Below are 17,497 nucleotides of genomic sequence, written 5' to 3'. Positions count from 1 at the left end.
CCAAATGACCTTGATTCCACCAAAGTTGCATGATCCTTGCCAGTCCTTCTGAGGCCAAGACTTACCTTTTCCAAGTCCATTCTAAGCTCATTCAGGCCCATTCTCAAACATCTCCCTTGGAATCTGAAAGGCCACAGGATCTTGTAGACTGGATTCTTCTGGGTGATCAGATTTCCTCCCCTTCCACCTCCTCTCCTCCCTGCCCTCCGTTTCCGTCAAGTTACAGTCACCAGGAAAAATGGTAAGACATTTATTGAGTCATCTACAGCAGTTTGACATCCTTGAAACCCCGGACAAGGTTGTGAGCACAGCATTAATGGGGCAGCAGGAGCAGTGAGGTCTGTGGGGCTTATCTTTATTGTGGGAGATGAAACCCAGGCGGACCTGGCTCCCACAAGTGAGCCTGGCGCCATGTCTGGGATGCCAGGGGCTCCCCCACTCCAGCCCTCACAGGCGCAAAGCTACAGAAGACAGACATAAGACAAGACACACACGGCCAAGCACAGATATGTCCCAGGACCTCGAGGTCAGGGAAAGGAGAAGGAATGGCCACATGGCCCACTTGAGGGATGTCCCAGATCCTTGAAGGATTCCCATGGGGGTGGCATGGAAACAGACATCACCCATGTGGAAGTATCCCCATCCCAACCACAAGAACAAATCAGCTGACGGAGATAAGCCTGGAATTCTGCATCCATCAGAGTCCCCTAGCCTCCCCCTCGCCCCCAGTGCTGGTGGTTTTACAAATGGGGCAAAGGTTAACCCAGGAAGGCTCAAAGCAGTTGATAAACAGCACAGAGTCCCTGTCAGGGGCCTCCACCCCAGTAACGAGTCCACACCCGGGCAGTTTCCAAAGCCCTTTCCCACAAAAGGGCATCTCGCTTCAGCCTCACCCCTGGCCTGTGGGGCAGACCACAAATCACGTCCTCCCACTTCTCAGATCAGGAAGCAGAGGCCCAGAGAGGCTCCACCTTGGAGCAGAGAGCAGGTGGTGAAGCCCAGGCCAGAACGCAGGTCACCCAGGCTACACTCACTCCATTGCTCCTCTGTAGTCTGGAGTCCTAATGACTTCTGTGGCCAGAGCCCTCTCCCACGCAGGCTGTCTGTTCTCTGTATGGAAGCTTGATCGAGGGTCTCCTTCTGGCTCACGTGCAGGGCTGGGCACATGGTGGCGGGCCCACTTCCTCTTTCATGTTGTAAAGCGCACTGGATCCCAACGTGGTGCAGGCGCCGAGCTAAGCCCACCTCCGGGTGTTTTCTCATCAGCCCAATGGGGAGCTCTCCAAGTCTCCTCCCAGCTCTAGGACTTGGAGAGTCTCCCAAATATAAAGGGGGAAGGTGTCAAGGCCAAGCAGTAGATCCGGCAAAGCTGGGAGAAGCCCAGGTCCCCCGGTCCCTGCTCAGGGTCCTCCAGCAGGGTTCCACGGTCACTGGGCTCAGGTAGGAGTTTATGATGACAAAGCACTCACTGCTTTCACTTTGGAGTGGCCTTGAGGGGGTCAAGGGTACTCAGAGTTACAAAGAGAGCCTCTTCCAGCTTTCCTTCCAGGAAGGGAAACGGTCAGATGAATGAGGTGAGCCAGTGCCCTCAGTGGGTGATGATGGACTCAAGCCTTGGTCCCGGCTCCAGCTCCCTGGCCCCATTCCCCAGAGAAGCCGGTTTGGGGAGGGGTGCGGGTTAGAGAAGGAATCACTGCAGACCAGCGCAGGTGTCAAGGAGGGTCACAGAGCTGCCCACTGAGACAGAGAATGTGGCCTGGCCTCAGGCATGATGGAGAGCCATGACGCCCGTAGTGCTGCGTACAACCAGAAAGCCACTGAAAGCCTGAATCCCAATCTCTGACCCCTCACAGGCTCCCTGACAGCCTCAGCATCACTGAGTCCCATTTCCCCCAGGGCTGGAGACTCTATCTTGACACTGCCTGTTCCATAGTGGGACAGTCGTGACAGAGGATGAGAGATTTCTTCATCCCAAGGAGCACTCAGCCTCCCCCGGGCGAGTTCAGTCCTTTAGGATTGCATAGAACAAGAATAACCCCCTTCCTGGTAGCGATCTCCTACAGACATGGAGTCGGACAGCTCTGCTCCTCTCCAGCCTAACCACTCCCAAGGCCCTCGAGCCCTCCTCACGCGACACGATTTATCCTTTCCTGCTCCAAATCCCACGATCCTTGCCCGAGGCCCATTCCCAGTAGATGGCTGGTGTTTAGACAGAGAAGTCCAGAGATGCTATGGGCTATACAATTCACCTAGTCTTACTGCCCATTTTACAGATTTGAAAACAAAGGGTCAGCGATGGAAGGGTTCTGCCCAGACCTCCTGCTATCTCTCCACTGCCTGTGGCCCTGAAGGCCAGCTGCCTAACCTCCTGGGACCTTCAGAACACATCGGATACATCTGCTCACAAGACTGCCAATAATCTGTTCAGAGAGAAAAACAAACCCACAAACCGCCAGGAACCTGGAAGCTCTATGAGGCAGCGGATCCAGGGCTCAGGCGGCAGCATAGCACACGGAGCTGGGGGATGGTTTTGTTTTTGCTGTTTTGTGATGATGTATGTATAAAGTCAAAGCCTCTTCTTCACAGTGAAGCAGACCTGCTGGTGGGGTCGAGAATGAGGAAGCGGGGCCCACAGCACTCGGGACAGTTCCTAGGATCTGGGCGTGGCCACTGCCCACCCAGTCATGGCACCCTGTCCTGGCTAGAGACATGGCTGGCTCTGCACCTCATGTCCAAGGCACCTGTCCAATTGTCCCCAGCCTGATCCTTCCCTCCAGCCCAGCAGCTTCCACCATGGTGTCCAAATGGAAGAGACAGAAGTCCCATTTCTAAGAAAGGGAAAATAAACAGCATTCCCCCTCCCTCCTCACATGCACAAACATATGCACTTCCAAACCTTATATGGTCCACATAACAAGAATGCATGTCCTGTTCCCTGCCTTCATCTTGAACTGGAGAATTACTGAAGGAGTGAGCCTACAGAAGCATTACAAGTCGCCTCATCTCACGAATGGGGAAACTGAGGCCCAGAACAGGGAGCACTGTGTACACAGTGTCAGCAGTCTGAGCCTGACAAGGCAGATTCCACATTTCTGAATCCCAGCCCATGGTTCCTTCCAAGCCACTCAGGCTCCCCAGCGGTGTCCAAAATGCAAGTTGCCCAGCACATTGGTAACCCATGGCTCCCAAACAGGACAAGGGGTATCACAAGGCCAGGTGCAGGATGGAAGGGCCATGGCCAGCCTGAGTCACCAAACACCCCTGGGGAAGAGCTCCCTTCCTCCCTCTGGCTTTGCCAAAGACCCAAGATCCACAGTGCTTCAGTGGCCAAGGACACAGGGCTCTGAACCAAGCAACTAAGCCCTTCTCCGGCCACTTTGAAGGCCTCTCCAGAAACAGTTCCCCCAAACGCCCCAGGCCCTTCCTCTTCATAAAACCAAGCAAAGCAACACTACCCCTTGACCCAAACTCCCCAGGAATTCCAGAACATGATCATGAGACGAGTCTACAAAAACACTTGGACAGGAACACTGAAAGCTGACAGGGAATGAAGTGGGCCCCACACATGGGCCATGGCACTCTAGCACTTCTCTCCACCTTTCCCTAACCTGGCTCTGCCCCATTTTAAATTCTGAGTTTGTGGTCCTGCAACTTGCGCTGTGGAGCCAGGATAGGTGTGGGGTGCAGTCACTGCTCCCATCAGCGGCTTCTGCTAACGGGCATGGTGGGCACGGCTTCCTCTCCCAACACCCCAGGACACCCTAGCATCCATGGTGATTCAATGTCAAGAGCACACAGAGGGAAGTCTTTGCAGAGGTCTTCAAGAGATTTCACGAGCTGGTGGCTGGGGCTCCTCATCGTCCATGGGGATCGGGGGTGAGGGCGAGCCCTGGGCCCTGGACTTGGGCACATGGAGGTTTAAGGTGGTTCAGCATTCACTGACATCACAGGAAGGTGGCTGGTTCATCTGAGTCATGGCTTTGACTTAAGGGCAATGGGGAGGAGGAGGGTTAGGGGCTCCATGTGGTACGCATGGTTGGGGAGCAGTTTCTCTGGGGTATCCATCTCTCACCTTCTGCAGCTGATGCCTGAGGGTCGGAGAGGCAGAAGAAAGGCTCCCATATGAACCCCACCCACCTTGAGTGAGGGGTAAAATGATTGGGATGGTGAGGGTCTTCTTGCACGGGACCTCCCAAACTCTTCCCATCTCCTTTCCAACCGCATTCACGTTTCTGGCTGTTAGTCATTTTTCTTGGGCCAAATAAAAAGCACCAGAACTTTCCCTGACCCATAGCCCCACACTCAAACTGAAGTCTCTGACTGGAAGAGCCCCAGAGCTGTCCCAGCGCCCTGACACCCAGAAGCTGGGCACCTGGACACCAAGATGTTGAGGGAGCATGAGGGAGCCTCAGGTCTGGCCTGCACTGAAGGACAATGGCCATCCAAGCTGGACCTCTGGCAGGCCTCAGGGACTGGGCCGGGCCTGAGAAGGGCCCCAGGGTGGCAAGCAGACTCAAGGAGTCCACATGGAGAGTCAGACACTGCAGGGGGCTGTCAGGCAGGCGCCACCCCAAACCCCCCAAAGCAAGGTGATCAGCCTCAGCTCACAAGGCCTCACACACAGGGTCAGGCAATCTCTGAGGCTGGTGGAGACAGGGCTGGGTAGAGCTGGGGACCTGCACCAGGTGAGCAGGGACACTGGGCAAAGGGTAGAGATGGGATCACTTTTCCAAATTTGAGGAGTATTTACACGTCTGGGGTCAGGGCCCAGGGGCCCACGGTGGGTGGGACCAGCACCCTGCACCCTTCTCCCCCCTCGGGGAGCCCAGCTGCCAGCCCAGGGCCTGCCCAAAGGGAGAGAAAAGGCACAGCATGCGTGGGCTGGTGCCCGCCTGCAGCCCCAACCTGTGTATGGAGGAGAGGAGCAGGAGCGGGGCTCAGGTGGCCAGGTTGTCAGCTGGGAGGCTGGACATGCGGATCTGGGAGCTGCTCTTGCTCAGGATGGAGAGCTGGGTGCCCCCGTTCACCCCACTGCTGGCCAGGGATGGGTGTCGGTGCTTGAAGTCCATGGTGAAGTAGCGGTTCACCTTCCAGCTCCGCCACTTCCGCTTGATCTCCGCCTGCACCTGCGGGGAGCAACTTGGGCCGTTACTCTGGACGGACATCCTCTCCTCTCCGACCTCATCCACCCACCTGCCCTCTCCTGGGGCCCTTCCCAGGGTGGCACTACCACCTCCAGCATCACCTCACTGACTCCCAAATTTCAGCTTGCAGCCCTGGAGGTCATCAATGGGAAAGGCATGCCTCTGAGGGGCTGAGCTTGGCCCTTTTCCCAAGTCACTATCTGAGCAAGGCCCTCTAATGGCTTCTTGTCGTCTGTGAGCCTCTGTCCCGGCCCTTGGTGCTCTACCATCAGAGACCAGCCCAGAGGGTCTTTCAGGGAATCTTGAAAAAGCAGGCTCCCAGGAAGACAGATCAGGGCAAGGATCCCCACTCTCACTGACTAGCAACAGTGGCTACACATTAGAATCACCTGGAGAGCTTTAAAAATCCAGATGCCCGGGGGGAGGGGGAAAGGGACACATACATGGTGACAGATGGCAACCAGACTTTTGGTGGTGAACATGATGCATTCTATACAGAAGCTGAAATATGATGTACACTTGAAATTTATTTAATGTCATAAACCAATGGGACCTCAATTAAAAAAAATTGATGAATGGAAAAACAAAACGTGGTGTATATATATAATGGAATATTCTTCAGCCTTAAAAAGGAATGGAATTCTGATACGTGCTACAACGTGGATGAACCTTGAAGACATTATGCTAAGTGAAATAAGCCAGATACTAAAGTCCAGATTTTGCATGATTCTACTTATATGAGGTATCTAGAGTATTCAAATTTATAAGGACATAACACAGAACAGTGGTTCCCAGGGGCTGGGGGAAGGGAGAACGGGGAGTGATTCTTTAATGGGCACAGAGTTTTAGTTCAGGATGACAAAAAGTTTTAGTGATGTATAGTGGTGATGGTTGCACAACAATGTGAATGTACTTAAGGCCACTGCACTGTATGCATAAAAGTGGTTCAAATGGCAAATTTTATGTTATGTATATTTTATCGCAATAAAAAAATAAATAAATAAATAATTTGGAAAAAATGATAGAAAAAAAATCCAGAACAACTACATCAGAATCTCTGGGGTAAGGCGTCCATATATTTTAAAGCTTCCCCAAGATTTCAATGTGCCGTCAGGATTGAGATCCACTAAGTAAGGCACTGCTCTGGGTGAACACACCCCCATGTTGCTTTTAGCATGGTGTGTGCAGAGCATGCCCAGTTTCAGCCTCCATATGGCCCCTCAGGCCAGCCCCTTTGGGCAGTGCACAAACTGCATAAATGGCAGCAGTACCAGCACCCACCCCCTCCAGTTCTAGCTCCCACTTCCACCGTAGGTCCTTGACAAGCTCCATTACTCCCATTTCTTGTCTCTCCCAGCCACTCCCTGCAGGGCCCCGTCTGCCTCTCCTTATCTGTCCTTATCTGACCCTCTACAGGTTGTCAGGGCGATCACTGAGCCCACTCTTCTTGTTTCTTGCAGCCAAGAGCCAAGCACTAGCATGAGGACCCCTGCCCACTCTCTAAACCCATCTATCCACCCAGCCCCCACCCTTTTCTCAGGGCCTCTGTTCTGGGCTCTGCTCAAAAGTATCACCCTAACAGGCTAGAGCAGGAGGATCCAAGACCATGGCTCTGGAAACGGAGCATTACTAGAAGGTTCCAGGCCTCTCCCCAGGGTCTCTCCCAGGTCCCCACAGTCCCTACCCTACAGGCTGGACTGCTAGGGCAGTGCTGAACTTGGGCAGCTCCCTACTCAGCACACCTGCCCATCACAGCCTCATGATCTGCAGGTTCCACTCCCTGTGCCCTGCCCTTCCTCACTTTCTGTTCTTCTTCACTAAGGTGTGTCCTACAGTGAGAGCCCTCCCAGGCGGGTCTGTGCTCAGCAGCTGATGCCTGCATGGATGGAGCTCTGCTCCAGAGGCTGAGCCTCAGCTGCACAGCAGGCAAAGTGAGAGAGATTCTGGCAGTGGAGACCGTCAAGAGACCCCGGCACCACTGCCATCCCCCTCCTGGAGGTGCTGGGAGCCTGGCAAGGCCCCGGTCTGGGGAATAAGTCCTGAGTGGCCAGCAGGCCGAGCCCCTGTCTGCTCCCCACCAAGCCCCACCTCCATCACTAAGAAACCAGAGGGCCAGGGTCTTACCTCTCCATTCAGAAAACAGTAGAGCACAGCCACCACAAAGCCCTAGGGAGAGAGAGCAAACAACATGAGGATGTCAGCAAGGGACCTTCCACGCAGGGGGTGGATGGTGGCAGGGGCAAGGAGGGACACCAAGAAGCAGAAAAATGCAATGACCTGCATGGAGGGCACCTGCTCAAGAAACCGGGCTAAGATGCCACAAGTGGTGACACCCATGAAGACAAGTGGCTGGTGAGAGAGTCCCGTCCCACTGACACCCCTGGCTTTGCATCTCATGTTCCCTTGGTGAAATCCTTCCCATTCCCAAGGGCCAGCTCTACCCCACTTTCTACAAGAAGCCTTCTCTGAACGCCCCAGAATGTTCTCCGGGCTCCTCAACCAGTCTGCAGTCCCCCTGAGGGCAGCAGCCTCCAGGCCAGAACAGATCTGTGTCTTTATGCCCATCACCTCCCCACTCTGCCTTCCCTGGGCCAGACACTCTGGCACACAGCACACGCAGAACACCCCATGAATGAGCACTCGGCACAGAGTAGGTGTGTGGCTGTTCTACACACATTCTTCATATGTATTCTTTGCATTTAGAATTCTTGTGCTGAGACAGGAATCCAGAGCTCTGACTCCCAGGCGGGGGATTTGTCTATAAAACTCCCAGCCTCGTCAGGCTAAGAACCTGAACAGGTAAAATGGCCTTGAATTAAATCACAGGGGAGGAGAGACTCAAGTCAGATACACAGAGTTAACGTTCTGACCACCAAGGTCAAATACTCATCTAAACAGTTGGGTTAGGGAGAGGTGCTCCATCCTGGGGACACTCAAGGGAGCCACCCGCCTTCATTGACCCACTGGTGCTCCCATCTCTTCACTTACTCATCATGCATCCTCGTGCCAATTCACCAGCTCCTTCACTCACTCGTTTATAACCCCATCTGCTTACTCCTTCATGCACAGAGTCACTCATCCACCCACTCTCTCATTGCCTGGATCCCTTATTTATGTATCCGTTTGCTCATCCAGCCATTCAGCTCATTCAGCTCTCTGTGGCCAGGTCCTGGGTTGGGACCCCAACTTGGGTAAGACAGAGCTCCAGCTTTCACGGGGCACGTGGTCTACAGGCTGAAGTCAGGGAGTAAACACAGAGGTCTCTTGGGGGGCACTCGGCCCTCACCCAGGGCCGATGGTAAGGGATGGGGAGCTGCACCCAAGGGAGGCCTGGCTCAGGACACTGGACGCAGCAAAGGAAGATATCAGTGTCTTCTCACAGGGGTCCAGAGTGGAGAAGGCAGCAAGGGCTCTCCCAGCGCCCCACAATTCTAGTACACTTATTTCAGAGACAGAATCATGGAGACCAGCTCTGGGTTAAAGAAGTTTCTAGAACCACCAGCAGGTTAGGGGCCAGGGCCCTGGCTCCCTGTGAGTTTTGCCCTCTGCACGTGCCAGGCCTACCTGGAAGGAGCCCAGCCCCAGCTCAAACACGAGTCTCTCCCTCTTGCTGACATTCTCTGGGGAGAAGGCGAACACCGTGTAGTGGATTCCAAACAGCGGGATGAGTAGCAGGGTGGACCGGGCTAGCCGTCTGTCGGGAGAAAGCAAGACATCAGCTCCAGGGGCTGCCAGGCTTCATGCCAGAGCCATGGAGGGCAGAGAGCCCCAGTCCCAGCCCCCTGCTCTCCCCCTAAGCTGGGGCCCCTGTTCATGGACCCCCTCAGGACCCTCTCCCGAGGCGTGGGACCTGGGAGAGACAGTGGACGACAGAGCCCAGGCTTCCAGAACTCCCTGGGAGGTTCTGGGGGGACATCCCCCAGTATGCAGGGTGCCTATCCCTCTAGGCCACGTCAGTATCATGTACAACCACTGAACACGAACATGTGAGTATGTGACGTACAGAGACCCCTCGTGGGAGGTGCAAAGCCCTTGGGGAAAACGAAGTCAGAGAAAAACACAGGGATGGGATTAGGAAGGCTTGAGCGACGTGAGGGGTCCTCAAGCAACGTAAATATTCTCCTGCCCTGGAAGGAAGCTCCATGTGCCTGAAAAGAGTAGCCCCTAAGAGGCACAGAGAGAGTCGGCTCTTCTGAGTCTGGGGCTAGCCCAGGACACTCACGGAGAGTGGTGGGGAGGTGCTGACAACAGGGAGGCGGGGTGGGGGGCACAGTGGGTGGGCCACAGAGAGAGAGACTTGGGAGGGATCCTAGGAAGGACTTACTGACTCTGGGCATAAACGATCACCACCCAAGCACGAGGAACCTGCCACCCAGGAAACTGAGTCAAAGGGAGAGAAGGCTATCTGCTTGGGGGTGGGGCAGGCAGGGGAGAGAGGGCCAAAGGGACCTCTGCACCTCCTGAGGCCAGCTCTTCTGGGGTTCCTCTGCCTGCAACTGGCTCCGAGGCCCAGTAGGGTGGGGCTCTGTTCTGAGGGGGCAGGGACACAGAAGCCAGCTAAGACATTAAGAGTATGCACAGTGCATGCACTTGGGGGTCCTGCTCTGTTGGGAGGGGTGCACCCAGAGGGTCTCCAAGAGTGGGACCCCCTCTCTGCCCACCCCAGTACAATGGTCCCTTCTGGGTCTCCTCAAACAGCCAGCCCTGCCCTGCAGGTGAAGCCTGCCCCCTGGGCCCTCTGAATGGGGGCATGAGCGGAAGGGTCAGCCTCGCCCTCTCCCGGCAAAGCTTGGTCCACCGGGTGGACAGCTGGGAGTGGGGGCACCATTTGACTTGGGGCATTTACACTGTGTGCCCCCTCCTCTTCCCCACCCCAGTCTTTCTGGGAGAAAATGTTCTGTTGAATGTGGGGGCTCCAGATTTCAAAAGAAGCCAAATCCAGAGTCTGAGTGAGGCCCTTGGCTTCCCAGAGTCTCCTGAGAGGGAAGGAAGGAGGGAGGGGAAGGGGAAGAAAGAAGAGCACCAGGAGACAGAGAGGAAGGTACAGGCGTAGCCTGGGGACACCTTAGGTGGACCAAGACTCAGGTGGACCAATGAAGAAGTCGCTCGACTGCTGGGTGCCCACCCCTTCTCCATCCTGCTCACAGGCAGCCCGTTCTGCAGAACCTGGGATCCCTGGACCAGAGCCGGTGCCAACAGGATCTGAGCCAGTCCCCACTCTGAGCCCAGGTGCAGTCCTGGAGTGGCCTGTCCTCTCTCAGACCATGGCTCCCTGGAGGCAGGCGTGGTACCTCACTGAGCTGCTATCTTCCGTGGCCTGCACGTGCCAGGCACGGCGCTTACGTTCAGAAAATCCCTGTCCATGAAAGAATAAACGGGCCAAGCAGGGCTGGTATGAAAGCCTCAGAGTCTGAAAATGGAACATGACCTGGGAGCTCGGTTCCTGCTCATCTCGGGCACCCAGGGCCTGGCCCAGAGGGCAGCAGGGAGTGTTGGCTGAAGAATGGAAATCCAAAAGAAGAGGGAAGTAGGCTGGAAGTGCAGGCACGTGGACATCTTGGGGGGGTCCCTCTGTGACCCTGCCTAAAGCAGTTACCTTGCCAGAGCAGCTTAACTGGAGGGGCTCAGGAGGGAAGGCGGCCCTGGGACACGCCTGTGGCCCCGGCCCTCCTCCCGCCTTGCCTCCTCTCCCACAAATGGCCCGTTTCCAGGGACTCGCCCCTGCAGTTTGAAAAGCGCCCTGGAGACCAAAGGCCAAATCTCTCCAGCTTTCGTGGTGGCAGTGGACGTGACGAGTTCAGTGCGTGTGAGACAGCAACCTTTCAGGCTTGGGCTCAGGCCCTTCCGGGCCCCAGATGGATGTAACAAATGGCAGCAGAGGCGTCCCACAGTCCAGTCCCAGGGCAACACCTTCCCCCCCTGGAGATGCTGTGACAGCCTAGAACAGTCAGGACTTTTGCCAGGGACCCAGCTCATCCCAGTGACCCCATTGGTAGACAGGGCAGTGGGGGCAGATGAGGAGGTCACTAGGGCCCAGAGTTCTGGGACCTCTATCCTTCAGAGCTGACCAGTGGCCTTGGAAGGGGGACATGCAGTATGAGCCTCAAGAGCCCTCTTTGAGGACAATCACAAAATCACCATGTGATCTGATTAACCCAGAGAGACAATGACCCAGGGCCTTGGCCTCTGTCACCCTGCCCTGAGGAGGTATCAATGGGCAGAAGAGCTCTAAAAATGCCAAGAAGAGCTTCCAACAGTCAGAGCTGCCCAATGAGTCCCCCACTTAAAGGGATGTCCAGATTGAGGCAGATGCCCTGGTCAGAGATGCCCTGGGGCTAGTGACAGCACTCCCTGGGTTCAAATCCTCACCCCACTAATTGTGTGACCTTGAGTGAGTCACTTCACCTCTCTGTACTTCAGTTTTCTCATCTGTAAAATGGGGATAATACAAGTACCCACCTCACCAGGATGTTGTGGGGATTAAGCCACACGGCACGTGAAGTGTGAGTGAGGTTCAGTGGGGTGAGGGTCCTGTCCCACGCAGGGAGACAGCATACAGAAACTCAAGCTCTAAGGCTCTTAGAAATAATTTGACAATTGCAGAGACCGAAGCCCAGAGAAGAAGGGGATGTAGGGAAGGGACAGGCTTCAGAGCTGCTGACTCCTCAGCACCTGCCAAGCCTCAGCTGCTCCCACCAAGGCCGCAGCTCCCTCCCCGCCACCTCCCCTCCCGCCCTATGAGCACAAGGTTGCAGAGAACTCACAAGACACCGGACTCAACATGCAACAGCCGGGAAAGGGCTCGGGGCTGGAGGCACAGCCTGCTCTCCGCTCTCCTCCAGCCCGGTGGACGCAAGCTCCAGGTGGCAGCCACGGCATGCGTCCCCCTCCCCTCCAGGACGCCCAGCCACAGCCACGCCACGCACACTTACAGAGTAATGGTGGACAGTTCTGACATCTTGCAAGAGTGCTGCTGAGCCCGCTGTGGCTTGCAGTAGCATTTCTGCACGCAGCTGCTGGGTGTGACAAGATCAGCACTTCTGTCAGCTGGGGGCGTTGGGCAACGAAGAAACTGAGGTGGGACTTAGAGCAAAATGGCTCGCGGGAGGGGGGCAGGCAGAGGGTCCAAGGGTGGAGACAGGGTGGGCAGTGACATGGAGGAGAATGAGGAAGCCAAGGGCCAAGACGCAGTCAACTCTGGACATAGAACTGCACACCCACATGTGTGCACGTGTGTGCTTGGACACAGATGCACACACGAGCACTCACACTGGGACCACTGACAGGTGGCAGGGTTCGAGGAAATGCATGTGTCGGAAGGTGAGGCCAGAAGCTGTCTCCAGAATCAGCTCCAGGCTCAGAGCATGGCCTGGTGGGAGGTCACTCAGTGAGATGAGCAGCTGGAAACTCACACCACGGACCTCAAGCTGCCTAGCCCGGGCAGACCAAGCCTGAAATCAGGCCAGTCTGGGTTTGGCTGTAAGACAGACTTGAGTCCACTGATCTTCCCCATCTACACCTCTCACTCTCCTGTCTGTTTCTTCCTCTCTGTCTCCTAGGCACCTCCGTGTGGACACACAGGGGGAGAAGAGATAGGATGGACGGAGCAGATTGTTACTTAGTCTAGATCTGTGCTTTCCAACATGGTAGCCACTACCCACCTGCAGCTATATGGATTACAATTAAGTCAAATTAAAAATCCGCTTCCTCAGTTGCCCTTAGCCACATTGCATGGGCTCAACAGCCACATGCAGCTAGTGGTTCCCATATTGAACAGCACAGATCTAGGACACTGCCATCCCTGCTGAGAGTTCTGTTGCACAGCGCTGGCCTAGACTGCTTCATGAATGTTCAATGGGCAGGGGCTGAAGGCTGAGAGGGGCACCTATGGGGCACTGCCCCACTGCCTGCAGAAACAGGTCATCTGAAGGAGGCATCCACAGTGGGCCCAAGGAGCCAGCCTAGCCCTCCATGCCACTGGGTGGGACACAGAGCTTCCATCTCCTCAGAGAGGTCTCAGGCTGCCTTTCTATCTCTTCTAGCCCTTCCCGGTCCTGCTTATGCTTGGGTTGGCACAAGCTGTACACTTCTTTTCCTTCCATGACAAACATGGAAAAGATGGATTAAGAGCTGTGTCATCTCATCAGACTGTATAAGAGTTGCCTACTTCACAAACCCCCCTCAGCACTGCGTGGCGCTGAGCTCCTGGTACCCGCCAACGAACCCATCAACCTGAGGGGGATCTGATGCAAAGGAGAACAGATACACAGATACGCACCAAGAGACTAGACCTTGGGCATTCATGGATTCATTATTTGTGATCCCAACCCTTTGAGAGCAAGTCTGAAGGTCCTTGACATGTGGTGATGTGTCATTTTGCTGAGCTACCGTTTTAATCACACACTTCAAAGACAGGGCCAGTCAAGGTCTACCCAGCATCTGTGCCTCAGTCAGGTTTGTGGTTCTCATTTAATAAACAGCATCTTTCAATTCATACTGCAGTGTGAGGCGAGTGCTACTGGCCCACTTTACAGATGAAGGATGTGAGGTAAGTTATGATGCTCTGCTGCCCATAGTCGGGTCCCCAGACCAGCAAGGGTCAGCACCACCTGAGAGGTTCTTAGAAATGCAGAATCTCAGGTGCCAGCCCAGACCTGCTGGCTCAGAATCTGCATTTTAACAAGATCCCTAAGTGATCTGGATGCAAATCAAAGCTCAAGAAGCACTTGTGAGGAAGTCCCGTACTTAAGAAGTTTCTTCATGTGTCCTCAATGAACGTCAAAGGTCTGTCTCATGTACATACAAAGAGACAGACGGACACATATAAGCATGTTTTTCTCAGTAATGAAAAGAGCTTAATTGGGTATTCAGAAATGGAAGCCATTCTAGTCTTCAAATTTCTTCTCTCCCTTGCCCAGATTGAAAGGCTGGCTACTTTCCCTACAGCCAACGGCCTAATTCCTCATTCTTGACTTGATTAAACCACAGAAATCAGGGTCCAGGAGCCCAAGAGCTTGAACATCAGATGTCGCCTCGGATATGCCAGGCTTAATTCCTCATCCCAAATTCTAAAGCTTCAGCTGTTCTCTGGGACCTCTCCTCCTTGAACTCCCAAATTGTCCCTGCGTGTCCTGGGCCCTGGAGACAGTCAATACAGACTCCTCCCATTTCTTTCAAAGTATGTTAAAGGCCATTTAGTGGCAAGTTAGCTAGAAAATCAGGCTCCTGGTAAAGATGTGTGCCTCTGATGAGGCGGGGGGCGGGGTGGGGGCAGACAAGAAACAGGGCACCCAGTGCCTGGGAGGGCCCCCCTACCCCCAAACATTCAATGATTCTGTGCAAAAGGAACACAGCAAGAGGCAGGTAGAAAAGCCAGAGACAAGCATGAGAAAGAAAGCCATGTCGGCATCTCTGAAAAGTCACCACAATTAGTGAAAAGGGGAAAAGGAATTCAATCAAGAGGAAGAGATAATAAGAAATTCCGCCAAGGGTGTTGGGTAGGGGCTGCTTGGAGAGCAGTGTCAGCCTGCATCAGAAGACTGGAGACACCCACAGCAGGTGCAGGGCCCATGACAGCACCCGGAAGTCAGGGAGCCCTGGCTCCCAGGCTTGGTTCTGCCAAGGCTTGACACCTGACAGGATGCCAGACACAGACCCCTGTGGGGGGCCCTTGTGGTAGCAGCCCTATTTCCCCCGATCCCTAGTGAGCAGCATAGCCTTGGACACACAGCAGGCCCAAAGAACATTGCGGACTGAGCTGCACATTCTCCATAGGGTCCCTCTGATGCTAAGATGCTGTGCATCCCCAGACCCTAGCCCAGTCCCCAGGGAAGCGCTCCACACCACACTGGTACCCTAGCCAGAAGCCCAGCTCAGCATATCTTGGAGCTTCTCTGCCCACCCCCTCCTTTCCCGCCACTGAGGATGAGCAAGCCCTCTGCCACCTGCCCAGCCTGGAGGGTCGGGGCACCTGGGTGCAAGGCTTTTTTAGCCACTGACTTGCTGGGTGATCTTAGGTGGCATCGTTTCCTTCTCTGGGCCTCAGTTTCTCCATCTGCAAAACCATGGTACCCATTCCCTGCTGCCCATCCCTAACGGGAGTTGTGAGGATGGGGCACTCCTAGACAGGGAAGCAGGTGTTCTGGAAGTGGAAGATGGAGCCCCATGTGAACTGGAAGCCTTAGGCTGTGGCTGAGTCCCAGGACTGAAAGGTTCCTGGCTGCTTCTCTGCCTAGCCACGGAAGAGCCTGTCTTTGGAGGTGAACATTGTCCTTCTGATACTGGGCACGTCACAGCCCTGCTGAGGTACCTAGGGCACCACAGTGTCTGTTCTCTTCTCCTTCCTTTACCCTGAGGGGCTGTGGAGACCTGCTCTGTGGCATCCCTGAGGGCGACAAAGATTGGGTTTTCCTCCCCGACCCCAGACCCAAATCGCAGCTTCCGATGCCCACCTTGCAGTGAGGAGCCCACTGGGAATAAAGCCAGCTCCCGGCAGGGCCAGGCCTGGGATGCTGCCAACACAGCGTCAGCCCGGAAACCTCACCCTCCCCTTTCTGAGCCAGCTGGCTTCTCAAGGAGGAAAACTCTGGACCCAGGAAAAGGCAGGTTAACCCTGACCCCAGAATCGAGCTGAGCCCTAACCCCTGGCCCAGACAAGTCGAGCCAGAGCAACGTGGAGCCCTGACCCAGGCCCACATTCCATGCCTGGCCACTGCTCAAGACCCCAGCCACTCATTCTACCAGAAGCACCAGGTGAGAGGGCGTGGGTGGCTCAGCGCCACTGCCCCCTGCAGGGGCCCAGCCCCCACCAGGCCCTTCTGAGGCTGGGTCAGGGGCGCCGACTACGGAGGACAAACCCTTAGCATCTGAGCAGCTGGAACCAACCTACAGGAAAGGGAGTGAATGATGGTCTGAGGGCACAGGCAGGGGGTCCTCTTGGGCTTTCTTGGGGACTCCCAGTCTTAAATTTGTTCTGGAAACAGAGGAAAAAACCAGAAAGCTGTTGTGGGCAGATCTGAAGGGGCTTCTCAGCCTAACACATAACTCTGGTGGCCCAAGGGTACTTGGGCACAGCTCTGGAATCCCCCTCTCCCACCACACCCTGCCCTTTCCAATCCCCCCACAGGCTCCCCTCCCCCATAGCAGACCCCTCCCAGCTCAGAGCATTCCCCGTGGGGCCGTTTTACACAAGGCTAGAACCCACTGGGGCCTCGTCTTCCAGGAAGCCTTGTTTATGTACTTGTTTAACACCATCTTCTCCCTGCAAGTTCCTTGCAGACGGGAATGATGGTGTAGTGGAGCTTGGAGTCAAGGGCCTGCCTGCCTGCAGCGATGGCTTCACTCTCTCCTACTGGATTCATTTCACTTCCCTGATAACTAGCTCCCTCAGCTGTGAAATGGGGATTATATTTAACAGTCGGTTACCTATCCCACAGATTCGCTGGGTGTCTGAGCATCCACTGTTCAGGGACTGAGGTGCAAATGTTTCTCAAAGCTCTGCAGTTCTTAGCAGCATTGTCACTTGGACTATCTATCCCTCACGTCTGCCAACAGGGTCTCCTTGACCCCAGAAACACTCAAACACGTTGCTGAATTTAATGGGATCAAGCGGATTCCTTGTCCTGCGTCAGCCCTCCCACCTGGCTGGCAGACCACATCCATCTGAACTTTTAATCTTTGCGGCTTGAGACTAGCATGGCTTTAGCTTTCTCTAACAAAAAAGGATTTGCTGATATTACAGGGGGATTTTTTACACAGTAAAAGCAAACCAACTAGCTGGTTCTTTCAATGTTTGTACTTAAGTGTATAAACCATGTACTAATTACAAATGGTTCTTATCTATTTATGAGGAAGGCCTGACAAGACCCTACAGCTCTCAGGGTTCAAGGGATAACTTGAAAACCCTGGCCCCACACTTCCCTCCCACCAGACCCAGGGTTGGGGCAGGGGGCGGTCCTTGCTGCCTGGGGTAAGATGTTTGGGCTGGTAAAGCGTGTTCAGCAGTTAGTAGCATGTCCTTATTTAGGCTGCTCTGAGCCCCTGTGTGCATCCCTGCACATGCAGAGTGAGGGGAAGCCGGGAGAGCACCCCCAGAGAAGCCAGGAGAAGAAACAGATCCAGCAGGAAGCAGGGGGCGGGACCCAGGCTGCTAGAGCTCCAAGGAGAGATGAGGCAGACTTAGGTACCCACCACTCAGAAATCCCAGGCAACTGAGAGTGGAGGAGCCAATCCACTCCCTAGCAGGAGAAACTGGGGCCAGACACAGGGACACAGTTCCTGACCCTGGACAGGACAGTGAGGGGAGCAGCAGTGCCCTGTTTTGTGAGTCCTTGAGACGAAGGCAGGGATGATGT

General features: G+C 54.9%; 1 protein-coding gene across 26 annotated transcripts in view; it reads right to left on the bottom strand.

Annotated features, from left to right (window-relative positions):
- Nucleotides 1–234: 234 nt before the first annotated feature.
- Nucleotides 235–17,497, bottom strand: part of ADCYAP1R1 (ADCYAP receptor type I) — a 58,867-nt gene continuing 41,604 nt past the window's right edge. For 5 of the 26 annotated variants that reach the window (XM_070264790.1, XM_070264788.1, XM_070264787.1 and 2 more), the window contains 3 exons: nt 8,709–8,838; nt 7,269–7,310; nt 235–5,126 (listed from right to left, as the gene is read on the bottom strand). In XM_070264790.1, the coding sequence (XP_070120891.1) occupies nt 4,938–5,126; nt 7,269–7,310; nt 8,709–8,838 (361 nt within the window). In that variant the 3' untranslated portion in view covers nt 235–4,937. Of the gene's footprint in view, nt 5,127–7,268; nt 7,311–8,708; nt 8,839–12,076; nt 12,161–16,032; nt 16,117–17,497 lie in introns of all 26 variants that reach the window. The other 21 variants (XM_070264771.1, XM_070264772.1, XM_070264773.1 and 18 more) reach the window with 7 other exon arrangements.

Source organism: Equus caballus, chromosome 4, assembly GCF_041296265.1.
Source record: "Equus caballus isolate H_3958 breed thoroughbred chromosome 4, TB-T2T, whole genome shotgun sequence".
NCBI classification, from domain to species: Eukaryota; Metazoa; Chordata; class Mammalia; order Perissodactyla; family Equidae; genus Equus; species Equus caballus.
Note: the sequence above shows the minus strand (reverse complement) of the source record. Positions and strands in the feature narration are given on the sequence as shown.